The 23,369-nt window shown below is 30.6% G+C and overlaps 2 protein-coding genes across 4 annotated transcripts; one reads left to right on the top strand and one right to left on the bottom strand.

The window, feature by feature from the left end:
* The first annotated feature begins 10,921 nt into the window (after positions 1-10,921).
* Positions 10,922-14,246, top strand: LOC121207623 (ABC transporter I family member 17). 2 transcript variants are annotated; one of them, XM_041077976.1, is made up of 3 exons: positions 10,922-11,506; positions 13,052-13,239; positions 13,806-14,246. In XM_041077976.1, the coding sequence occupies exons 1-3, from the start codon at positions 11,170-11,172 to the stop codon at positions 14,058-14,060; spliced, it is 780 nt and encodes a 259-aa protein (XP_040933910.1). In that variant the 5' UTR covers positions 10,922-11,169; the 3' UTR covers positions 14,061-14,246. The 2 variants fall into 2 exon arrangements, with proteins under 2 accessions (XP_040933910.1, XP_040933911.1); XM_041077977.1 differs by having other exon boundaries at positions 10,932-11,506; positions 13,750-14,246.
* Positions 14,247-14,638: 392 nt separating this feature from the next.
* On the bottom strand, positions 14,639-20,852 carry LOC121207621 (ERI1 exoribonuclease 2). Of its 2 annotated transcripts, none has more exons than XM_041077974.1 (5): positions 20,736-20,852; positions 20,540-20,623; positions 16,582-17,159; positions 15,632-15,807; positions 14,639-15,504 (listed from the first exon to the last, which is right to left on the bottom strand). In XM_041077974.1, exons 2-5 carry the CDS (start codon positions 20,559-20,561, stop codon positions 15,051-15,053), a joined length of 1,230 nt encoding a protein of 409 aa, XP_040933908.1. In that variant the 5' UTR covers positions 20,562-20,623; positions 20,736-20,852; the 3' UTR covers positions 14,639-15,050. The 2 variants fall into 2 exon arrangements, with proteins under 2 accessions (XP_040933908.1, XP_040933909.1); XM_041077975.1 differs by having other exon boundaries at positions 20,540-20,638; positions 20,736-20,844.
* Between the last annotated feature and the right edge of the window lie 2,517 nt (positions 20,853-23,369).

Here is a 23,369-nt window from a genome sequence, read left to right as displayed (position 1 = left end):
TATGTTTCTTGTAGAAGGAAAAGGTGAAAGTATATGCAATAAGATACCTTATTGTTATAATACAGAATCTGATCCTATTACATTTGAAGAGGCAATGAAATCTTAAGACTCTACTTTTTGGAAATAAGCAATAAATGATGAGATGGATTCAATAATAGGAAATCAAACTTGGATCTTAGTTGATCTTCCACTGGGTTCCAAACTAATAGGTTGTAAATGGATCTTCAAAAGAAAATGAAGGTCGATGGAACCATTGATAAGTTTAAAGCAAGGTTGGTAGCCAAAGGTTTTACACAAAAACAATGTATTGATTACTTTGATACCTATGCTCCAGTAGCAAGAATTGCTACAATTAGACTCTTAATATCACTTACCTCTATATATAATTTGGTTATTCACCAAATGGATGTTAAAAATGCATTTTTAAATGGTGAATTGGAAGAGGAAGTGTACATAGAACAACTGTAACACCTTCTACCCTTATCCGTTGCCGGAACAGGGTACGAGGCATTACCAGAGTTTACTAAGCATTTTCAGATAATTCTGAATAATTTATTATTCATATTCTGAAAATAATCATAATGTCCCTCTATTGGGCCCTTAAAGCCCAAAACATACATTTAAACATTCAATTCACATTCATGTCACATAAATGTATAATTTAAACATTCAATAACTCAATTCAAGTTGTACGAACTTACTTCATTGCTTATTCGTATTTATAGTTTTACTAATCCGAAAACTTTTTCTTTTTCACGTTCAAGTCTCATATTTAAGCCACCCGAATCTTTATAAATAAATTTGATCATCATTTTTATTTATTTCATATTCTAATACATTCAATTAATCTCTAGACAAAATTACCATTTTACCCCTAAACTTTTGATTAATGACGATTTCATCCTTAGACAAAGAAAAATAAAGTTCTTGTAATTAAATCCTTGTTTCGAACCTAATTATTCTTATATATATTGATAAAAACCCATAAATTCTATAAAATAACAAAATTTTCCAAAATTTCAACACTTTTTAATTTAATCCCTAAAACATGTTTTCACCCGATCTTGATCTAAATTAACAGTTTCATTCAGTTTTATAATTTAAATAATAAAACAATTCATTTCATTCATTTTGGTCATTTTTGAAATTTTTACAAAATTGCCCCTACAGTTTTTCTTTTATTCAATTTAGTCCCTGAGTCTAAAACATACAAATTATCCATTTTAAATGTAAATCTATTAAAGGTGGTAACAAACAACAGTATGTATGTTACCCGAATGAAATATGAAATACTTCTCTAAATTTTTCATCCCATTTGCTTATGTTCGTTTGGTTACAACTCCTAAGTCTTTGAATCTCAAACTTACTTCATACTTCATCCGGAATTATTACCTTATTACTCTAACTTCAACAAGAGCTTCATATTTCATCCGGAATACTTACTTTGTTGCTCTAGCTTTAACAAGAGCTTCATATTTTATCCGAATAACTTAGTTATGTTTTTCTTCCTGTGTGAAAAACCCAACAAAACCCTTGCTAGCTGAAAATTCATATGTTTATTTTCCTCCTCCTCCTTTCCATTCCACATCCTAAATGTATATAGCATTCTTATAAGTAACATTATATATGATCTCACTATTTACTTATAAATTTATTTAAAGCTGCCCATTCGTATCATAGTCACTAAATTATTTTTAATTTGAACTACAGAGATCCAAATTAAGATCCGTAAATTTTTCTTGAAACTTGACTCACATATCTTTCCACCATAAAATTTTTAGAATTTTTTGTTTAGCCAATTAGTACAATTTATTCATTAAAGTTTCCCCTGTTTCACTATCCGATAGTTCTGACCTCTCTTCACTTAAAATTAATTATCTCACAGTACAGGACTCAGATTATGTTCTCGTTGGTTTATCTTGAAAATATACTCATTAAAGATTCTAAAAATATAATTTTTAGCCTCTAATTATTTTTCTCCAAATTTTTGTGATTTTCCAAAGTCAGAACAAGGGAACCCAAATTCATTCTGACCTTGTCTCACAAAATTTATTATATCTCATAACTTACAATTCAATTGCTTAAACCGTTTCTTCTATAAGAAACTAGACTTAACTAGATTTAATTCAATATTTATTTCATCCTATGATTCAATTTATACAATTTATGGTGATTTTTCAAAGTTAACCTACTGCTGCTGTCCAAAACTGTTTTAGTTCAAGATGTTTATTACCATTTTTCCTCTAAATTTCACTGGTCATACAATTCAGTCCTTGCTCAATTAGCCCATCACTTAAGCTAATTTTTCTTAATTAACATTTTATTCCATCATTCTATACTACTACACAACCTTTAAAAATCAGAATTTCAACACTAAACCTTAATTCACAACTTTTTCACAATTAGGTTCTAAAATCAATTTCTATTGAAAGTACTTGATAAAATCATCAAACAACAAAGTAAAAGCTTCAAATCTATTTTAGTTCATCATAAACAGCCAACACTTATCAATGGTAGCTTTCAATTTTGTCCATAAAATCAAAAACTAATGAATTAAACACTTGGACCTAATTGTAAAAGTCACAATAACATAAAAATCTCAAAGAAAAGGGCAAGAATTGAACTCATATATGTCAAACTATGAAAAACAGCAACTTTCAGACCTCCCATGGCGTTTTTGCTGAAGAAGAATGATGATATCTCTAGATTTTTCAATTTTGTCTTGTTTTATATGCTTAATTTGAAAATTTTCCAATTTTGCCCCTTGTTCACACTTGATTTTTATTTTTCCTCCACACACATGCCGTCCAACCCAATAATGGGTGTTTAATTGCCTACTTAGTCCTCCTTTAATTATTACTAGAGCTATTTAATTACATTTCATAATTTTACGCTTAATTCAATTTAGTCCTTTTTACCCAATTGACTACCAAAACCTTAAAATTTCTTGACGAAACTTTAGTACTGACTTACTAACACTCCATAAATATTTCTAAAAATATTTATGGCTCGGTTTATGAATTTGAGGTCTCGATACCTCGTTTTCAACCTAATTTATCTGATTAATTCTTTTAAAATCGCAAAATTCACTAATTCAAAAATTCTTTTAAATTCGCGCTTGGCCCATAATTATTATTTATTAAAATTTCTAAACTTACTCATTGGATTTTGTAATCTCGAATCACTATTTTCTGATACCACTGAAAAATTTGGCTGTTACAACAACCGGAAGGATTTGTTGTTCCAGGACAAGAGCATAAGGTATGTAAGCTTGTTAAATCTTTATAAGAACTTAAACAAGCACCAAAAAAATGGCACCAAAAGTTTTACAATGTTGTTTTAGCTAATGGTTATAAAATAAATGAATCCAATAAGTGTATATATAGCAAACTTGAAAATGGAAAAGGTGTCATAATTTTCTTATATGTAGATGACATGTTCATTTTTGGCACGAATTTGGAACAAATAGAAAACACAAAGAAATTCTTGTCAAACAACTTTGCTATGAAGGATATGGGTGTAGCAGATGTTAGTCTTAGGATTAAAAAAAACCCGAGACGAAAGCATTATAGCTTTATCACATTCACATTACATTGAAAATGTGCTTAAAAAGTTTGATCTTTTCAACTGTATACCAGCATCTACACCCATGGATCCTCAAATAAAATTAGTATCTAATGCTGGAAGGAAAATTGATCAATTGAAATATGCAAGTCTAATTGGTTGCTTATGTACATAATGACTTGTACAAGACCAGACATTACATAAGCTGTTGGGAAATTGAGTAGGTACACAAGTAATCCAAGTAGTTTGCATTGGCAAGCTTTGAATAGAGTACTTAGGTACTTAAAAAAAACTATTAACTATGGATTGTGTTATAATGAATATCCTCTATTTTTAGAAGGGTATTCGGATACTAGTTGGATTACAAGTTTGGAAGATCATGCATTCTTAGTGGAGGAGTCATTTCTTGGGGTTCCAAGAAACAAACATGTATTATTGATTCTACCATGGCAGCAGAATTTATTGCATTACCTGTTGCATCTAAAGAAGCAAAATGGTTAAGAAATTTGCTTTATGATATACCTTTATGGCCAAGCCAATTTCACCTATTTCTATCTGTTGTGATAGTAAGGCTACTCTAGCAAAGGCATATAGCCAATTATATAATGGAAAGTCTAGACACATTGGATTAAGACATAGTTATGTCCGACAATTAATCTCTGATGGAGTGATCACTATTAATTATATGAGGTCAAGTGAAAATTTGGCAGATTCTTTGACAAAAAGTCTTGCTAAAGATGCAGTAAAAAGGACCTCAAAAGGGATGGGACTCAAGCCCAATAATTAGAGTCACTCATGATGGAAACTCGACTCAACACTTGGTATAACGTCAAGTTTTAAGTTAAATGAGACAAAATACATCATTAATATGTGACTGTTAGCATTGTAAATAAATTCATCCTAAGATTAAAGTGCTAGGTACCCGTAATGATAAGGGAAGGATGAGTAATGTACTCTTAATGGACCCATAACATAAATATGTTAGAGTGTTATAATTACGGAACACTCTTGATGGGATCTACCTATGTGAGTGGAAGTGTGGCCACTTCTAAGAGCTTAAGGGCTTGGCTCTGACAGCACTCATGAAAAGAGGACACAGACACATGGCCATAATAGTGTCCCTAAATACTATGCATTGACCGATGTTGAAATCATTGTGTGAGATGTGATCGGTTAATCAAATGAAATAGTTGGTTCAAAGCTTAGTCTATCATGCAATTTCGATTAACTTTAACATGTTTTCACTAAGTGAAGGTTCAATCGTAAGATAACTTCATTTATGCAAATTGATTTCCAAGAATATCAAAATCTAAAATATTTTGAAAATGGGGGGAGATTGTTGGAATATTTTCAAATATTTATAGTGTTCCAATAACTATAAATGAATGGGTGTAATTAATCAAAAGATTATATTATTTTATTTTTTGAAAAAGAATTGTAACTATTTAAATAATATTATTTGAATAGTTATAATCAAATGAATAATTATGTGTTTATTTTAAAGACATTATTATTCAGAAAGACACCTATTGATGAAAGATGTCTCTATGAAGAGACCTGAAAATTCCTATAAATAGGAATGAGATTTTATTTGGAAATCATACCAACAAATTCTAATATACTTTCTTTCCTTCCTTCGTTTTCTAATATTATTAGATTATTCTATAAAGTATTATTGCAGAAATCCTTTATAGAAATTGAGTTTCTTGTCATACATTGCTCAGTGTGTAGTGGGCTATTCTCGTTAGTGCAAAGCGCAAATAGTCATTGGCTTCATTGTATCCTCAAGGTTAATTTGCTTAGATCTCGTTTGCACACCAAAGATAGGTGGGGGCGAATATAACCTTAAAGATAGTGGCTTGATACACACCTTGGAGCCTTGTCCTAATTCTTCTTATGTTCGAGTTCCGTTCGTGTGTTCGAAATTTTCCTCACCGGAGATTTGTACTAACAGATAATCCCAAATACACTAAGAATTTATGCATAAGCATCACAAAAGATAAAAATATTCTGATGCATGTTTAAACATGGCTTTCAACCAAGCATACCAATTAGTACATGAAATATGATAATATACCCTCCCAACACATCAATACTCTTGGGTGCATAAAGCAATCCCACCAAAACACAATGCTTAAAAGCTTAAAAATCATGTGGCATGATAACCAAACTCGAACACATTCCAATAATGCCTAAAAGGGTCGTTTATTAATTAAAGCATACATTTTCAACTCATTAAGCAACTTGTTAACACATCAACATGATCAATATAATGAACTAAGCAAATAACTTCAATAGACACAAGATGTAAAATTGGAATTTTAGAGATCACAAACCGAAACCAACTAAGCTTCTGACTTTTCAAACTTTCACCAACTTCCTTAACTTCAATTTATAATCAAACATCAAAATCATGTTAGACAAATACAATTTAGCAATGAGAAAACATTCTAAATCTATTAAAATGATGCAATTCGTAAAAGTGAAACCCTAACTTCACTTCTCAAAACCATCAAAGAGCACTCTTCCGTACTCCAATCTAAACTTTAGAACTCATCCAAAACATCAAGAAACCATTCAAATATTTTTCAAATCTGAAATTATTTATTCTAATGTGAATTTGAACTCATAAATACCAAGAATCTAACCTAGAATCATCAAGAAAACATCAAAAATCAACATTTACCTCTAAAGTGAAATTAGCATGAGTGGAGAAGTAAAAAAAGAAAGTGATAAAATCAAGCTTACGAAATTGAAATGATGATGATTTGAATGGAAAATCATGTTTACCATGCTGAAATTGAGAGAATAAAGTCAAGAATTGATGAAAGAATATGAGAGAATGATTGAGAGAAGTAAGAGAAAATTTGATCATGAATTGCGAGAAGAAATCACTAAAATGAAGAAGGATAATTGTCCCCTCTTTGAATTTTTAAGGTATGGGTAATTTGCCCACATACACTTGGGCTTGAGCTAATTACCAATTAAAGACCTCACCTCTTTCTAATTCTATTTCCTACTCTTAAGACATTTACCCCAATAACTTTGATTTTTTTTTTTACAAAATAGTCCATACCTCAAAATTTCAACTATTTAATACTAACAAATATAAGGCTAATTACTAATTATTAATGACTAATAATGAATTATAAATTCAACCTGATACTTGCTTTCTAAAACCTCTTAGTTTAACTTACCGAAATGTTTCAGATTATTGATTCCCACAAATTGCGAAATTTTTTACCCTGAAAATTTTGTGGCATTACTTCTAAACCCTCAAGTATTATTCAAATTTCTGATTTATGTTCTTTCAATCCATTTTTGCAATAAAGAGAGACTCATGCTGGTAACTTTGCTGATCAAATCATCATGATGATCATATCCATCTTGATGTAAAAAATCTTAGTCCAAGCCCTAACTATCGTGGCAATGGAAATGTCATTGTTGACTTAAAAAAACACATATGAAAAAGCTTAAATTAAATCGGGCAATGAAGTCAAAATATAAAAAAAGAAATTCCTAATGTGAATTGAAGCCACCATATATGTAACCACTAACAAAAACAAAACTGATCACAACAAAAACCACAACGGGGAGGTCAAAACCCCACCCATAGTAGTCAGGAAGGCCACAGACATTGCCAATGGCCAAGAGCTTGGAGACTGTATTATTTTTCCAAAGAAAAGGGAGAAAATGGGTTTGTGAGAATGAGTGACCAAAAGGAAGTCAAAGATTCCTTGTCGAACTCGTTGGTGGTCAAAGAATGATATAGAGGTTCGTAAAAACAAAGAGAGGCTCGACAAGACCAAAATACAAGAAAAAAAACCAAACAAACAAACAAAGAAAAAAATAATGAGAGAAGGAAGGAAGTGGGAAGGTATTAACCAAAATGAGTGTTCACACTAGCTAAATGTTCAATCAATTGCTATTAAATGAGAAGAATTTTATCACCAAGGTTTGCATGACACGTTAGCTAGGTGATTACTACAAATAGAATATTTATACAATTTATTATGATAATTATCTTCCCATGTTCTATAAATGGGGTCCTTTTCTCTCTACTATAGGAAGGACTTTATGAAATATTATAATGACCATTTTGCCTTCTTATTAGTTTTTGGTTCTTCATAACTCTTTAATAGAGCTTGGTTTATATGGTACCAAAGTCGGAAGTAAAACTATAAAGACCATCTCGCTCCATACCATATAAAAGAATTGTTGTAACCATCTAGCTAACATGTCATGCAAACCTAGGTGATAAAATTCAGCTTATTCAATGGTTATTGATAGAACGTTTGGCTAGTGCGAACACTCATTTTGGTTAATATTCACCTGTTTACTAACTCGTTTTTAAATAGCATATGTAAAGCATCAATATAAATCAAGCTCTATTGAAGAGCTATGAAGAATCAGAGACTAATAAGAATGCAAAATAATCATATATTTTATAAAGTCTTTCCTACAACAAAGAGAAAATGACCTCATTTATAGAACATGAGAGAGGATAATTATCATAACAAATTGTATAAATATTCCATTTGTTGTAACCACCTGGCTAACGTGTCACGCAAACATTAATGATAAAATCCAACTCATTCAATAGCCATGATAAAATGTTTGGCTAGTGTGAACACTCATTTTGCTTAATAGAGGGTGAATGAGAGAAGTGTAAAGGAAACTGAAAAGCTACCACAACTTAATGGTAGTGTGTTAGAAAAAAATAGAAGAACAAGGGAAAAGGGAAAAGGGAAAAGAAAGAAGAAAGCAATGTGAAGGGAAGAGAAATTAGGATGGAGGATGGATAAGAAGAGAAATGAAGAAAAGAGGTCAATGGGTTAAGCCTACTTTTTTTTTCATTAAAAGGGGAAGAGGAAGTTCACATTTAGTATATGTACTCCAAAAATAAAAATAATAATTTTAAAAGCTAGCCAAAGGATAAGATTTCGCCTTCTTGACCAGCCCCCTCCTTTCACCATTCACCTGTTGAAGGCGGATATGGAGGGAGTAACTTTTTTTAGAACTATTAATTGTGTTTGATTAGCGCTTTGGCCCTCTTTTGTAACCAAAAAAAAATTTAAAAATTAGTCAAGGATAGAAAAATTAAGTATTTATTATAATTATCCCACCTCACTTTGTGCACCTTTCATTTTCACTTTTATTTGAACCATGCATCTTCCATTTTTACTAAAATACTAAAACCTCTTTATACAAAATTTTTCAAAAATTCAAATATTTAAAATATTACTAATGTGGTATAAATGAATTTTATCACTAATTAAAAGTTGTTTTGGATAAAAGTTAAATTGCTAAAATATTGATAACTTTTAAAAATTAGAAAAAAATAGGTTTCATTTGATTTAAGAAAATATTTTAAAATTTTAATTTTAGAAAATCAATTTTATTTTTCAATTTTTATAATATTAAAAACATGTTTGTTGAATTTTATAATATTAAAAATATGTTTGTTAAATAAAAAAATCATGTATTAAGTAAAAATATGAAATTATGATTCCACGTCATCCATATCCCTTTTCAATAGGAGAATGACGAATCAGATTTTTCCTTCTGGTTTTTATTTTTTTCTTCATGAAAAAATTCAAATCCAACTAAAAAGACTAAAAATCTGAAGAAAATTTATTTGTATGGACCTATTTTCTCATAATAAAAATATGAGAATGAAAATTAAAAAAAAAAATTCTATATTTATATGGGCTCAACTATGATCAAGAATTTGATATTTACAAATTGTTACCAACAAATGTTGGTGTAGTGGTAAAATATATTGTATTCTCATAGAGAAAACTCAAGTTTAAACCCTACAAATAATATTGTTAGGAAAAACATATACGAATCCTGAAATGATTAGTATGCATGGATCATAAAATATGCAATGCATGGATCATAAAATATGAATGAAAAATACCTTAAACATAAAAAATTATACAAAAAATATATAATAAAAACAATTTTGTATCCTTAAAATAAAATTTAATTTTTAATTCACATATTTTATTTTCATTTTCAAACCATTTTTATTTATTAAACAAATATATGTATTTTTTCTAGTGTTTGAGAATCAAAACCACCTATATTTTCATGAAGGGTAAATAAAAAAACATATTTTTTATACCTAAATTTGATTTCAATGTTCAAGTTGGTACATATCTTTTTTATCTAATTTGACACTCGAAATTAGCACCTTTTGAACATTTTAGTGTAGTTTTGTAACATTGTTAAAATGAGATAATGTTGACCAGTTAAGTTGTTACATAAGGTACACATGCCACGTCAAATAAAAATTATAAAAATAAAAAAATATATTATTAAAAAATTCTAGAAAAATATAAAAAATCTTATAAAAAACGAAAAAGTTATATAAAAACTAAAAATATTTAAAATTTTATAAATTGCAAAAGAAAAATCTCGAATTTTATCTAAAATTTAGAATTTTAAAATATAAAAATTCATTGAAATAATTTTTTTAATATATAAATTAAAAACATTCTAAAAAGATAGAGAATTTTTAAAAAAAAAATCAACTGACATTGACCGATAGTGAATGTCGATTATTGGTCAATCAATCAACGAAGCTCAATTCTAGCTAAAGTTGATAACTTTTTAAAAAAAAACTATAATTTAAATTTTTATTTTCTTTTTTAATTTTTAATTATCTAAAATTTTATTTTTTTAGTTTTTATAATTTTATAAAACTTTAACAATTTTTCAATTATATATATATAGTTTTTATCAATGTTATTTAAGCTGAACCAATTAGCTAAACTAGTTGGGGATACTAATATAGAGAGAAGGATTAGATCAGTTGATTTGCGAGCTGTTCGAAACTGATTGAACCAAGTAAAAAGAAATGATTAAATCAACAATTGATTCGATTTTCTCTTCTCAATTATTTTTTTAAATTTTTATGGATTTTTAATAATTTATTTAATGAAACCGAATAAATTAATCAAATCAATCAAACTTATAATTTAACCAATTCAATTATCTATTCAGTTTTGAAAATTTTAGTTTTTATGTATTTTTTGTATTTTCGAATATTACAAAATTTTTATTTTTATATATTTTTTAAAATATAATAAAAATGTTGGATTTTTTATTTTTTTTATTTAAAGTAAAAAAAAGCAGAAAAGTTACATGGAAATCATTCTCAAAAACATATATTATTATTAATTAATTAATTTTAAATCATAAATTTTATTATTTATTATATGTTATTTTTAATTGTATGTGATAAAATTTAAAATATTTTTTATAAATTTTATATTTCTTTTCTAATTTCAGATACCATTTTAATCCAATAATAATAATAATAATAATAAGGAATTTAAACAATGAAAACAGAATGTTTATTTTAGGCTTTGATAAACCAAAATTGAATGACAATGGTGGTGGTGCATCCAAGGATAGTTGCATATATCAAGTGGTGAAGGTTGATCTGCATTAAACAAATAAATAATTATATTATTAATTTGTTAGTGGGAAAGGTCATATTCAGTCCGATTCCATCATCTCTGTAGCGTTAAATACTGAAGCTATCAACCGCCTACAGAAAAATTCCAAGTAAATAAAGAAGCTAAACAACAAAATATGTCTGCAGAGCATTTGCTGTTAACCGTTGACGATGTCGATGATCATAATCATGATGGTGGTGTGATGAAATTCCAGATTCGTGATTTGAGGAAAGTATCGGATGCGGGCGTTCCTGTACTAAACGGTATCAACATCGGTAGCCCTAAAGGGATGATCGTCGGGATCATCGGACCAAGCGGGAGTGGGAAATCGACGCTGCTTAGAGCTCTTAATCGCCTGTGGGAGCCTCCATCCGATACGGTGTTCCTTGACGGCCGTGATATTGTTGACCTTGATGTGCTTGGACTTCGCCGTAAAGTCGGCATGCTTTTCCAGCTCCCCGTTTTGTTTCAAGGTGCAAAATTCGCTAATTATATTTCTCAATTTATTTTTCTTTGCATACTAGTTATTTAAATTTTGTGTGTGAATTTCTAGTTAAAAAGATGGATTTTTCGAATTTCTTTCAAATGTCTTCTCACTTAACTGTATCTGATTCACCGTGAATGGATTTCTAGGAAGTTTTGATGAAATTTATGAATTTACTTTTATAGTTATTACACTGTAATTAACTGAATATAATTCTGAGTTGCTCATAAAACTGTTAATGGCAAATAGCAAGGAGGAAGCTGAAAACTTTGAGGTTTTAGGATCAAGTTGTTCCAGATTTATTCTGATTATCAATCCGGTAGTCCAACAGTGATCGGTGATTGCTTATGTTTTTCTGATATCCAAATGTTTCTCTATGTTTGCTTATTTCTAAGTGTTCAAAATTAGCAATAGAATTGTTCATGATTCATAGCTTGAATATATTAAAAATTATGTATATTTTAAATTTAATTTAATTTAATTATTGAATGAAAACTTATTCATATTGAATCAGATTGTCCAGAATAAGAATATTGTATTATGTAGTTTTTTTTATTTAATAATTGCATTAGAATATTCTATTATGAAGTATTATCATAATCTAAAATAAAGTTGATGATACCTTTCAAGTTGATTTTTTTTAATGGAAACAGACAGGTTATGGTGTCCTTAGCTTTAACATCTTTTCTTTAGAATCATAATGTTACATATCAACTATTTCTTTGACATCTTTTTTTTTTTGAAGAATTTTTTTTGTGTGTGTATGTATATTTTAATAAGAAGATTTCTTTAAATTTTTAGCAAATACAAATCATTAAATCTTTATCAACTTTTTTGGTACATGATTGAAACCTGACTACTAAGACAAAGAGTCCATCACTCTATCATTATGGATTTTGGTACTTAATTACAATTATTTATCAATCTTTTCTTTTTTATATTTTAAATTTATTTTGTCGTTTACTATAAATTAGAGTTCTCTTAAGTTTTTTAATTGAAATAGAGAATTGATTTAGTAGACACTAGACATAGCTCCTCGGGTTCATGAAAAATTCATTTTTCTGAGAAATAAATAATTTAAACTAATAGAAGGAAACAATAAAAGTGGTTTTGGCCTATTTTCCATAAACTGGTATAAATATTTCATCCAATATAAATTTGATATGAAAAAAAAAAAATGGGAGATTTTGAAGTGTGAAGGATCTTTGAGGTTCCACCCATGGCAGGTACTGCAAATTTGAGGCACCATAAACAGGTTCAGCTAACAATTTACAAGTCTCAAATGTGAATGCTTAAGCTTACTTGAATTCATAGAATTTGAGAATTTAGCTGTTTTTACTAGAGAAAAGATTCAATTAAGGAAGTGTATTGATGCCAACGGGGCCTTGAACTTTTAGGTCCCAATTTATGTCTCACCATGTGGGGGGTTGGTATTCACTTTGAAGTAGTCTAGTTATGTTCGTTAGTTTGATTAGTCAATGATTTCTTTTATGGATGTAATACCAAAGGTAAAGATGTATCGATCTTTTCTCAGGCACTGTTGCAGATAATATTCGATATGGACCAAACTTGATGGGAAAGAAGTTAACTGATGTTGAAGTTTCCAAGTTGCTAACGCTGGCAGACCTTGATTCCTCCTTTCTCAGTAAAACTGGTGGTGAATTATCTGTTGGTCAAGCTCAAAGAGTTGCACTTGCTCGGACACTTGCTAACGAACCTGAGGTAGCCTGCCATAACCCCCTCTCATTTTCCGAGGCCCCAGCTGATATGTTTACACTTAAACTTTACTGCAATTTTCATGTTTTGCTGAATCATTACTTAAAGATCATTTCTTTCTTGGATATTTGACGTCTCAAATTTCAGTTCCTAGGTTTTGTTGAGGTAGCCATACCCCCTGATTCCAGCTGATATGTTTGCATTCAAACTTTGCTGATTTTCCATGTTTTTCTCTGAACTATTACTCCGGAATAGCTTGGTTTCTTTGTTGGATATTGACATCTCGAAATTTTAGTTTCAAGGTTTTGTCAATTTAGCCATACAGCCCTGATCCCCAGCTGATCTGTAACTTTACTTGAATATTGACATTAACTATTACTTCAAAATAACTCAATTCCTTCTCTTGAATATTGACATCTCAAGTTTCGGTTTCAAGATTTTGCTGAGGTAGCCATTACCCCTGGCCCCTGTTGATGTGTTGAATTTAAACTTCACTGCATTTTCCATGTTTTTCAGAGCTATTTCTTGATTTCCTTTCTTGGATATTGACTTGCCGAAATTACGGTTTCAAGGTTTTGCTGCTGGATGAGCCAACAAGTGCCTTGGATCCGATTTCGACACAAAACATAGAGGATGTGATAGTGAAGCTTAAGAAGAAAAGGAGAATGACAGTTGTAATGGTTTCCCACAGCATCAAGCAAATCCAAAGGGTTGCAGATGTTGTTTGCCTTCTTGTGAATGGTGAAATTGTTGAGATTTTGAAGCCTAGTGAACTCTCTGAAGCCAAGCATCCCATGGCACAAAGGTTTCTTCAGCTAAGTTCTTAATTTACTTTCTATAATAGTTGTTATATTTCCCTTTTTTTCTTTGTGCTTAGGATTTGATGTTAATTTGGTTTAAACAATGTTCAGCATTGCAAGTTTATTTGTTGTATCTTGATGCTCACCTTGAGCTCGGCATGTCCACTCACCGGGCAGATAGCTCGCTTGGAAAGGTTTTCTTTGTTTTCTTAATTTCGAGTCCACCCAACTTGAATTACTGACTAAAAACGAATATATACCATTGAGAGATCTTATAACTAAATTATCAAACCAAATACAATCACAACAGACAAACCTTATTGAATTTTATCGAATTTGATCGGTAAACCATCGTGCTTATGTCGGGTAAGGATTTTGATCATTATTTGTTCATCCATTAAGAAATATATACTAAACATGCACTGGAAAATACTTGATCGATAGAGGAGAACCAGACCCGCTTACAACCTGGTGCAAACGCGATAAAGTTGAGATTGTTAGAAATAACTTTAACATTATTTTGAATGGCTGTTAGTTAGAGAAAGAAGAAAAGCAAAGAAATAAATAGGAAAGCAAACAGTGCTTAGTCCCATTAGAAAAGCATAGGAAATCAAGCTGTCTCTATCTCATAAGATTATTATATGATAATTTAGCATGTTTTTTAAGCATGTAAATGCATCAATCCTAACTAAGCCAAATCCTCACATTACCGATTTGTTCTCCTGTCAAACAAGTCAGCTTTACATGTTTGAAGCTTCGATTCATCAGAAGACCCAATGTTTACTTTCGTACACGGTCCTAAGCCGATCACTACTACGGTGTTTTCCAACAACAAGAAGCATCAGCAAGCAGTTAAGCAACTTAAGGTATATGTGCTTCAACGAGGAGACAACCCATTACCATTGCTTTTAATACTCTTTTTTTTTTTCTTCTATTTTTCATTTTCTTACATGACACCTAAGTAGGGTTTAAGATGCCATCAAGAAAGATGGACAAGCCCTTTAGCGATTTTTCGAGTTAGGGAGAAGCCCACTCGAAGTAATGGCAGCGAGCACCTCTGGTGACAGTCCAGTTCCCACAGCCAAAGAAGACGCTTCCTTGCTTTGGCCCAGGTTTCCGAACCATTCCTTTGCTGCTCTTAACGCCACAGAAACAATAAGGGTGGTACTGGAATAGGGGCATTTGTTGATCTTTTAGCTTGTGGGGGTGATGCAGAGAGAAACCCGTGTTCTCAGGGATCGGATTCCATGTCACTGGACCATCGCTAGCCTGCCACATCAGTGAGTTTGTGATAGCGAACTTAAAACCCTGGCGCATCAAGAGGGCAAGCAAGCGAGCTGTGTTTTTGGCATCATCAAGACCACAATGTGCACGCCCCTGCCATACCAGGCCTGCCATCTCGACTGCCTCCTTCAGATTGCACCTCACACCACCGAAAACCTCACGGAACGGAACTTTTAAGTTTATCCACCTGCCAAAACAAAAACAAGAAAAAAAAATAACTTTTAACATAAATGGCTGTTTTGACAAGGTATCAACATTATCATAAATTGTTGTAATATACAATTTCCAAATAAACACATATTGAGATTATTTACCGGTTAAAGTAAGGAGGCTTCCGGATCTTCTTAAACTGGCACTCAGATTCCAGCATTACTCGACAATCCCAGTTTGACCATGTCACCACAGCAAAATTTGTGTTCTTTATGCCTTTCTTCTCAAGCCATTTATCATGCCTAAGGAGAGCCTCACTCAGAGTAACACCTCTATCTACCTAGAACACATAAATGGGGATTTAGAATAGGCTCACAGATCACAGTGGAAAAATTGAGAAAAGAGCGTTATCAACTGCAGTCAAACATCACATTCTAACTTGTCCTAACAGTGACCAATCTGTAGTCTCAAACCCTTATACATACAACATCAAGCCTAAACAGGAATACATCCAGGAATATGTGTTACATAGCCAAAAATAATAAGAAATTGATGCTATTGCCAATGTCGGTACATGCAAATTTTCTAAGTTTTTGTATGCATTGACGTTGCTAGGCAGGTCATATCCACTTGGATATGCATAAGACAGGAGTGTCAGATCAAGAAAAGTGAAGAGTTGGAACAACAGAACAATAAAGCATCATCACTACATGTAACAAAAATCAGAAAGCAATTAGAGCAAACTTAGGAGGCACAGACATGTGGGCAATCCTTCCTTTAATTATCCAAGGAGAAATAATCCCTGGATTCATGAGCAACATACATCTTGCATGGTTAAAACATACACTGATACAAACAAGTGTATAATTGTATATAAATACTTTTTCTCTTGTAACGAATTTCCCATGTCAAGCCTACATGGAAAAAGAATAGATTGATATCGAAAGGACCTTAACAAGATGTGTTAAGAGCTAAATATACCTAATTCCTATGACGCCAAAAAGAACTCCAATAAATAAATTCATGTGATTGTGTTACTACAATTGCAATACCATACACATATTGCCCAAAGTCGTGCTGCCCAACTGGTAGACATAAGGAATTTGGAACTGACCTGAATTTGCTGGATGCCAGTCAAATCTTTGCAGAAATCACTCAGGAGCTGATTGCAAGTTGGCCGTACATATGTCTGAAAACATGCTTCCAGCTGGCCAGTAACACTACTCACAATGACAGACGGGAACTCAATTATCTCTTGTGGATGAGGATTTCTCTCCTTGTCACAGGTAGCCTCAAAGTCAATTACCACAAAGTACTGAAAGTCTTGGAACTGGAATTCATACGGGTATCCATGTGTGACCATATTGAATGGGGCATAATGAAATCGGTTATCCATGGGAAAGTGGTAAAACTGCCCCCCAAAAGCATTTGGTGGGTATGGCTGCAACTTGTGGGTGTCAGGATAGAAGGTCGACCAAGAGCCAGACTCATGCCGAAGGGTAGGTTTGTGGTATTCCATAAACTGCCCATTTAAAGAGCAAACAGGTTCTACAACATCCCCACCTGGGTGAGTACAAATTTCATCTTTAAGCTCTGGACGGCCTTCAATTGAGTTCCCAGTACATCGCAGGTTGTACGGGAACCCCTTCGTCTGGAGGCATTTTAAGGTTGCCTCGCAGTTCTGCATAGTTTCTACATAACATAAAAAAAGTTAACAGCATATCAGTAAAATATCGAACTTGACATATTACCCAATATGCCCACATTAATTCCTCTGCAAAATAACAAACATACAAATACCAACTACTGACACGAAGACGAAGTGCAAATCACAAAACAAAAGGAAAAAAGAAGGTAAAATTGAATAAACATGAAGCTGAAGATCTGTTGTTAATTGTGATGCACAAGTCCAGTATTACAATTTCAGGCATCATAAAATGTTTTGTAAAACTATCCAGGCACTCACACATTTGGCAGCACATGAAGCATAATAAAGGAAACTCTATGAGAGGTTTACTTTCGGAAATAGTAAGAGCAAGCAATAACCACTGGCAGGAGGAGGGAAAACCAGTGACAGACAAACCACTAGAAATAAGGCTCAAGCTTACCACAGAAAGAGACAAAAAGTTCAAAAGAACTTGTAGCATGTCTTAAAGGCAATTAAACTCACCAGCATGCTTCACTCAGTAATACCATATATTACATCATAATAGGCAAATCATGCATTACTGCCTTCAGCAATACCCCTTCGCATTTCACTTCCTTAGTGGAGCCTCAAACAGATACTTTGGCCATGCCCAAGAAAATGGTAGGCTAAATATGGTTCAAGAAATGAGAAAGAACTTCTAAAATTATGACCTTCAAAGACAAAGCATGCCACTTTCTTGGATTATATTCCTCCATCAAACTTATAATTTGAAGGTGAAAGGCATAGCTAAGAAGGTGCAAAGTCATTTTCTCTTTAACATCTCCATGGGCTGAAATTCAAATAGCCAATAAAAATGACTTCTCAAATGCTAAAGGACCTCCAAGTTGCCATTCCTTTCCTGAGTCCATCTATGAAATTGCCTTCCTAAATGCTAAATGAAGACTAAACTACAAAACTATTCTGATAAAAATGATGATGAAATGAAAATCAAGAATTTATCATGTTAAATCAACCTCTAATAGGCCCTCCAAACCACTCATTGTTGCAAATTTTTAGAAAGAAGTGGTGATGTTTATGGATCCCAAAGAAAGTCTTTAAAAGTCATAATTCTTTGCAGTAGTATTGATCAGTAATTTTATGTTTAAATTTGAAAATCTCTCCAAAACCAAACAACACTTCTGAATTCAACTAAGTGAAAACCTACATTGCTCCAACTCTTCATTATTCTTGAAGTACGTGTGTCCGTCACCTATTTCCAACACATATATATGGAAATTATGGAAAATTGAACATACATGTGTTGGAACACGTTTGAGCATGAGTAACACAGGTACAAACTCAAGTTGCTCTACTTCTTATAATGATGTGAAACAAGCCCAGTCTTCTTTTTCTTGGTTGTTCTGGTAAATATTTTCCTAACACTTCAATAGTAACCTTCTATGAGTGGGAAAAGGAGAAATAAGAAGGAAAATAGGGAAGATCTGGGAATAAAGGGCACGAAAAAGGAGGAAAGGTTCATTGGGATCAAAATAAATGAATCAACTAACTTGTGAAGTTTCCTTAAAACAAATTATGGCATAACCAATATATACACGACTAAATTTTATTTCAGTAACAAAAGAAGAGAATTCCTATATTATGATCAGTTTACCAAGCTGTTCATCAAATTGTCATGCAAGCCTATGAATGCGAACAAGAGCCATGCATAAGGTGTATCTCAGCTTTGTGGACTTCACAGAGTTTTGAGCCAGCTTGGTAAACATTTCAGTTATGTCCCAATTTAGCTTAGAGTTTACAACACTATTTCTGAACATCATTACAAATCAGAAGGATGCACAATACAGGCAATGATTTTTCCTAGTCATGAAGCCTCAGACACTTGGTATGGTGCCAGAATTGTATTTCTCTAAAATTTCATTTAGCTCATCTTTAAAACTTACATTTAAACTTTCTTTCTTTGGGTGTTAATATATAGCTAGAACAGGACCGCTATGCAATTAAAAAATGAGTAAAACTGATGCTATGAGGTAACCTGAGTACATTAGAAATACTCAAATTTTAGAACATTGATTATACTATCATCTCTTGCCAAAAAAAATGGGGAAAAAACTAGACTATCATTTCATTCACAGAGCCTAGCCAATCTCATTTAGCCATGCTTAGCAAGGACCTAACTACATGGAGAATAGCCAAATGAAGAAACAAAACAAGTTATACTTGTTTATAAGAATGATTGTCAAACTTTCCTGAAATACATTCAACACAAGACCCATTTTATGAATATCTTTATATACAAATTTTGGGGAATGCCCGTCCAATCATAAACCTTTTAGCTAACATGAAGAAATCTTACTAGACATGTATGTTTTCACGAATATATCAAATCATACATGATATATTTGTCACTAGATGTTACAGAAGTGAAACTAACATGCTAAAGCTGCCCATCGATTGATCCAAGCCCAAATTTACACCTAACTTCTAGTGAAACTGAGCTGAGACAATAACAATAAACCCTAAATCCAACACTATGCTCCAGGCACCAGCAATTTCCATTGGATTTAAGGGAATCTAAACCCTTTAGGCAGTACATTGCAACAAAGAGTAACTTCACCAAGACGGATGTGTATGAAAACAAGGCTATTCAATAGAATAGGGTACCAAAAAAGAGAATAACAGGCAAAAAAAGGTGCCAAATTATCTAGAAATAGTACAATATGCCACGTAAATCTTCTCCACATAGTTACTGCTTGCTTAAGACTAAATAAGGTTGATTCAGCTGGATAACAGATAGCGTAGAACTAAATATGTAAAACAAAATTACATCTCTTCAAATCATTCCAATAAAGAAACAACACATTCAATTTATAAATCCGATTTAAGATCAAATACACCAAGTTAACACCATATTTTGGCAAGTAAGCTGATAGATAGTTCTTAGTTTATCTAATAAGTGGTACCAAGTAAAGTTTCCAAACAATAATTACATAATAGAGTATCATACAAACTTTAAGTTAGCATTAGTTATGTTCAATGCCAAACCAGAATTCTAAAAACCTTCAAATATAAGGCACCATATTTCACACCAGTCCAACAGGAACCCTAACATACCTCCAAAATTGGATTTAAATTGTTCAAAACAATAACTCAGAACTAAAGCAACCTGGAAGAAGATAAAGCAAAGCGATCTCAACACTGAATAAATAAAGCAATAAAAAGAACTAGATTTCTAAGAACAGCAACAAAAACCCATCAAGACAATGCCAACAAAATTTCACAAAAAAACCCCAGAAATCAAAACACCAGAAAAACAAATAAATAAATTCAATCAAATAAACTAAAACCCGTAACTCAAAGCAGATCAAAGTTCAAAACTTTAAACCCAAAAAACCTAGGAAATTTTAAAAAGAAAAAAAAAACTGACCTTTATTTTCAAGGGCCATCATGATCTTGTGTATAATTAAGATCAACCGGCAGGTACATCAGATCCTTCTCTTTTTTCCCTCACCTGTAACAAATAATACTAAATAAATAAATAAAAACTCAGAAAAAGAAAATTTTCAAACAAAAAACGAAAGTGAGAAAAAAAGAAGAAAAAAAATTGCAAAGAAGAGAAGGACCTGTTGATGCTACAGAGAATGACAAAGGGAAGTTATGTATAATATTAAGAATGGAAGTCGGTTTTTTCCTTTTTCTTTTTTATTTTCTTAATAATGCTTTTATTTATTTACTTATTTATTTCATTAATAACATTATATGATTTTTGGGATTATTCTATTTATGCCCCTAAAGTTTTACTTTTTTTCAGTAAAGCGTCTGTATCTTTTTTCCTTTAATCTTTTTCGTGTTAATCATAAATTTTAAAATTCATATATTTGGCAATTTATGGTATATTCTTAGAAAAAGTGAATGAGATTTTATTTTAATTATTTAGATTTATATTTTTTTGAGTTAATCTTGTTACCATAATCAAAGTTTTAAATATATACCTATATTTAACAATCTTTTCAATCATATCCTTTCCATTATCTTTGTATTCAATAAATATATTATAATTTATATTGTATAAATTATTGTGAATATTTGGTAGAGTTTTATGTATGGTAAATCAACAATAACATAATATTTTATTACTAATAAAATAAAAAATAGAGAACTAACTTATAGTTAAATACTATGATTAAATATAAATCCGAAACTCAAAATTTAAAAACTCTTAATCTTAAACTTAAACTTAAAATCAATACTCAAATCCGATATAAAATATTACTTCTAAATCATAAATTCTAAATTTAAAATCTTAAAAAATATAATATTTAATTTTAATTAAATTAAATTATTAGTATTTATTTATAAATATTTAATTACTTTTAAGATGTGATATTGTTATTGAAATTCATTCACAAAGTGCATCAAATATTATTTTATTAAAAAATTAAACTTTAACCTCTAAGTTATAACTGACCAACTTTAATTCATTTTTTTGAATTATTTTTTTCATGAAATTGAATTAATTTAAAGATATATTATTTTAATTTATTGTTTCTTGTATCACACTTTTCATTAAAATTATATTAAAATTTTATCACAAGCGTATTTGTATAGAAATTATATATTTAAGATATCGAGATTTGTTTAAAAATATTATACAATAAAAAATGAAGCGTTTAATTTAAAATTAATTAATAATAATACATGTAATATTTACAGTATTAAAGTAGAAAATTTAGATTAAATTGTGAATAATATATACAATTGATGAATGAAATAAAAGATACATAATAAAATTAAAATAAAAAAAAAACAAAAAAAACATGGGTTGAGTGATAAAATTAATGTTTTGAGTTTAAATTCCATCGCATGTAAATTTTTTATTTTTAAAAAAAATAACGTATACTTGAATAATATAATTTATTTTAATTATAAGATATTTTAATAATTTTCCTAATCTAATTGATTCTTAGTGACTCATATCATTAACTAAATCAAAGATCACACTAATATTTTTTTCTTATAATTTGTAAGTGTAAATTTTGATTAAAAAAATCGAATTTTGTTTGATAAGTTATTAAGGCATGCTGAACATATTTTATTTCGTCTTCTAAAATATCTTTCGTAACGTGTTAAATATTGTGGTTGATGATTTATTTTAAGACTCGGTGAAATTTTAAATATTTGAAGAAATGGTGGGTTTATAAAGTGGGAATGCTTAAGATATTTAATCATGTACAAACTCGTGTCTTATAACATCTAAGATTTTTAGGTGAGAATGTTACCACTGAAATATTTGGACTTAACGAGGTGTTCCAACTTCGTGAGCATGTCACATCTTCAAGCATTTAGAATCTTAACAAAGTCAAAAGATAAATTTTTTACCGAAAATTTTAATAAACGTGTTAAGAGTCTTGGATAGAATTTGGTTTATTTTTTAAATTATTATAGTTATTTTTTTTTATTTTTTAATGATGAGAGTATTTAAAATAGTTATCAAGTGTGTTGATAGGGAAATGTGATAATTCTATGATCAATTTCCCAAATAATTATCATTAAATTGAATACCATACAATTAAACAATGCAATTTTTGTTTTGTATTTATTATATTTAATATTAAAAGAATGTTGTTATCAAAATATTAAAAGAATGTATTTAATGTTAGTTTTTTTTCTCCTCAAAATTGAATTGACCAATTTAAATTTTAAACGAGAACTAGAATCCCAACTAGTTGAACTTTCGATACTATATTTTTTAAATTATTTTAATGAGAAATTTAGAGTGAATTTAGATGGATGGTGCATTCACATGTAGATAGTGTTAAAAGAGCGATGACGGTGAGATTAAAATAGCGCGAAACAAAAAGTAAACTAAATACATCACATCGTTCATACAAATTAATCCTTAGCATATAATTGATTGATTTATTTATTTTTAATGTTAAGACTTATACTTTAACAAAATTACTATTTTTCATACACTTTTTGCACACGTTTTCATGTAATAAATTTGTTTACCCAAATTATTTAATGACGATTATTAGTATTAAAACATTTTAAGTTGTTAAAAGAATCACAAGGAATTATATGGAATAAAAAAAAGAAAAAAGAAAAGAAACAAATACTATGAGGACGTAATTATAATTTATTCAATTCTTGGGGGACAAAAGGTATAAAATAAAAAGTCATTGCGTGTGATACACAGAAGGGAAGGAACGAGTGAGGTGACGTGGGGCCCACTTAACCAAGTTAATCGAAACAAG

Source organism: Gossypium hirsutum, chromosome A10 (genome assembly GCF_007990345.1).
Source record: "Gossypium hirsutum isolate 1008001.06 chromosome A10, Gossypium_hirsutum_v2.1, whole genome shotgun sequence".
Taxonomy (NCBI): domain Eukaryota; kingdom Viridiplantae; phylum Streptophyta; class Magnoliopsida; order Malvales; family Malvaceae; genus Gossypium; species Gossypium hirsutum.
Note: the sequence above shows the minus strand (reverse complement) of the source record. Positions and strands in the feature narration are given on the sequence as shown.

Coding starts and splice junctions, on each gene's coding strand:
- LOC121207623 (XM_041077976.1), top strand. CDS start 11,170: ATGTCTGCAGAGCATTTGCTGTTAACCGTTGACGATGTCGATGATCAT. Junction 11,507..13,051: donor GCTCCCCGTTTTGTTTCAAG/GTGCAAAATTCG, acceptor ATCTTTTCTCAG/GCACTGTTGCAGATAATATT. Junction 13,240..13,805: donor CACTTGCTAACGAACCTGAG/GTAGCCTGCCAT, acceptor TACGGTTTCAAG/GTTTTGCTGCTGGATGAGCC.
- LOC121207621 (XM_041077974.1), bottom strand. CDS start 20,561: ATGATGGCCCTTGAAAATAAAG. Junction 17,160..20,539: donor GATGGCCCTTGAAAATAAAG/GTCAGTTTTTTT, acceptor TATGTTATGTAG/AAACTATGCAGAACTGCGAG. Junction 15,505..15,631: donor AAGCCTCCTTACTTTAACCG/GTAAATAATCTC, acceptor TTGTTTTGGCAG/GTGGATAAACTTAAAAGTTC.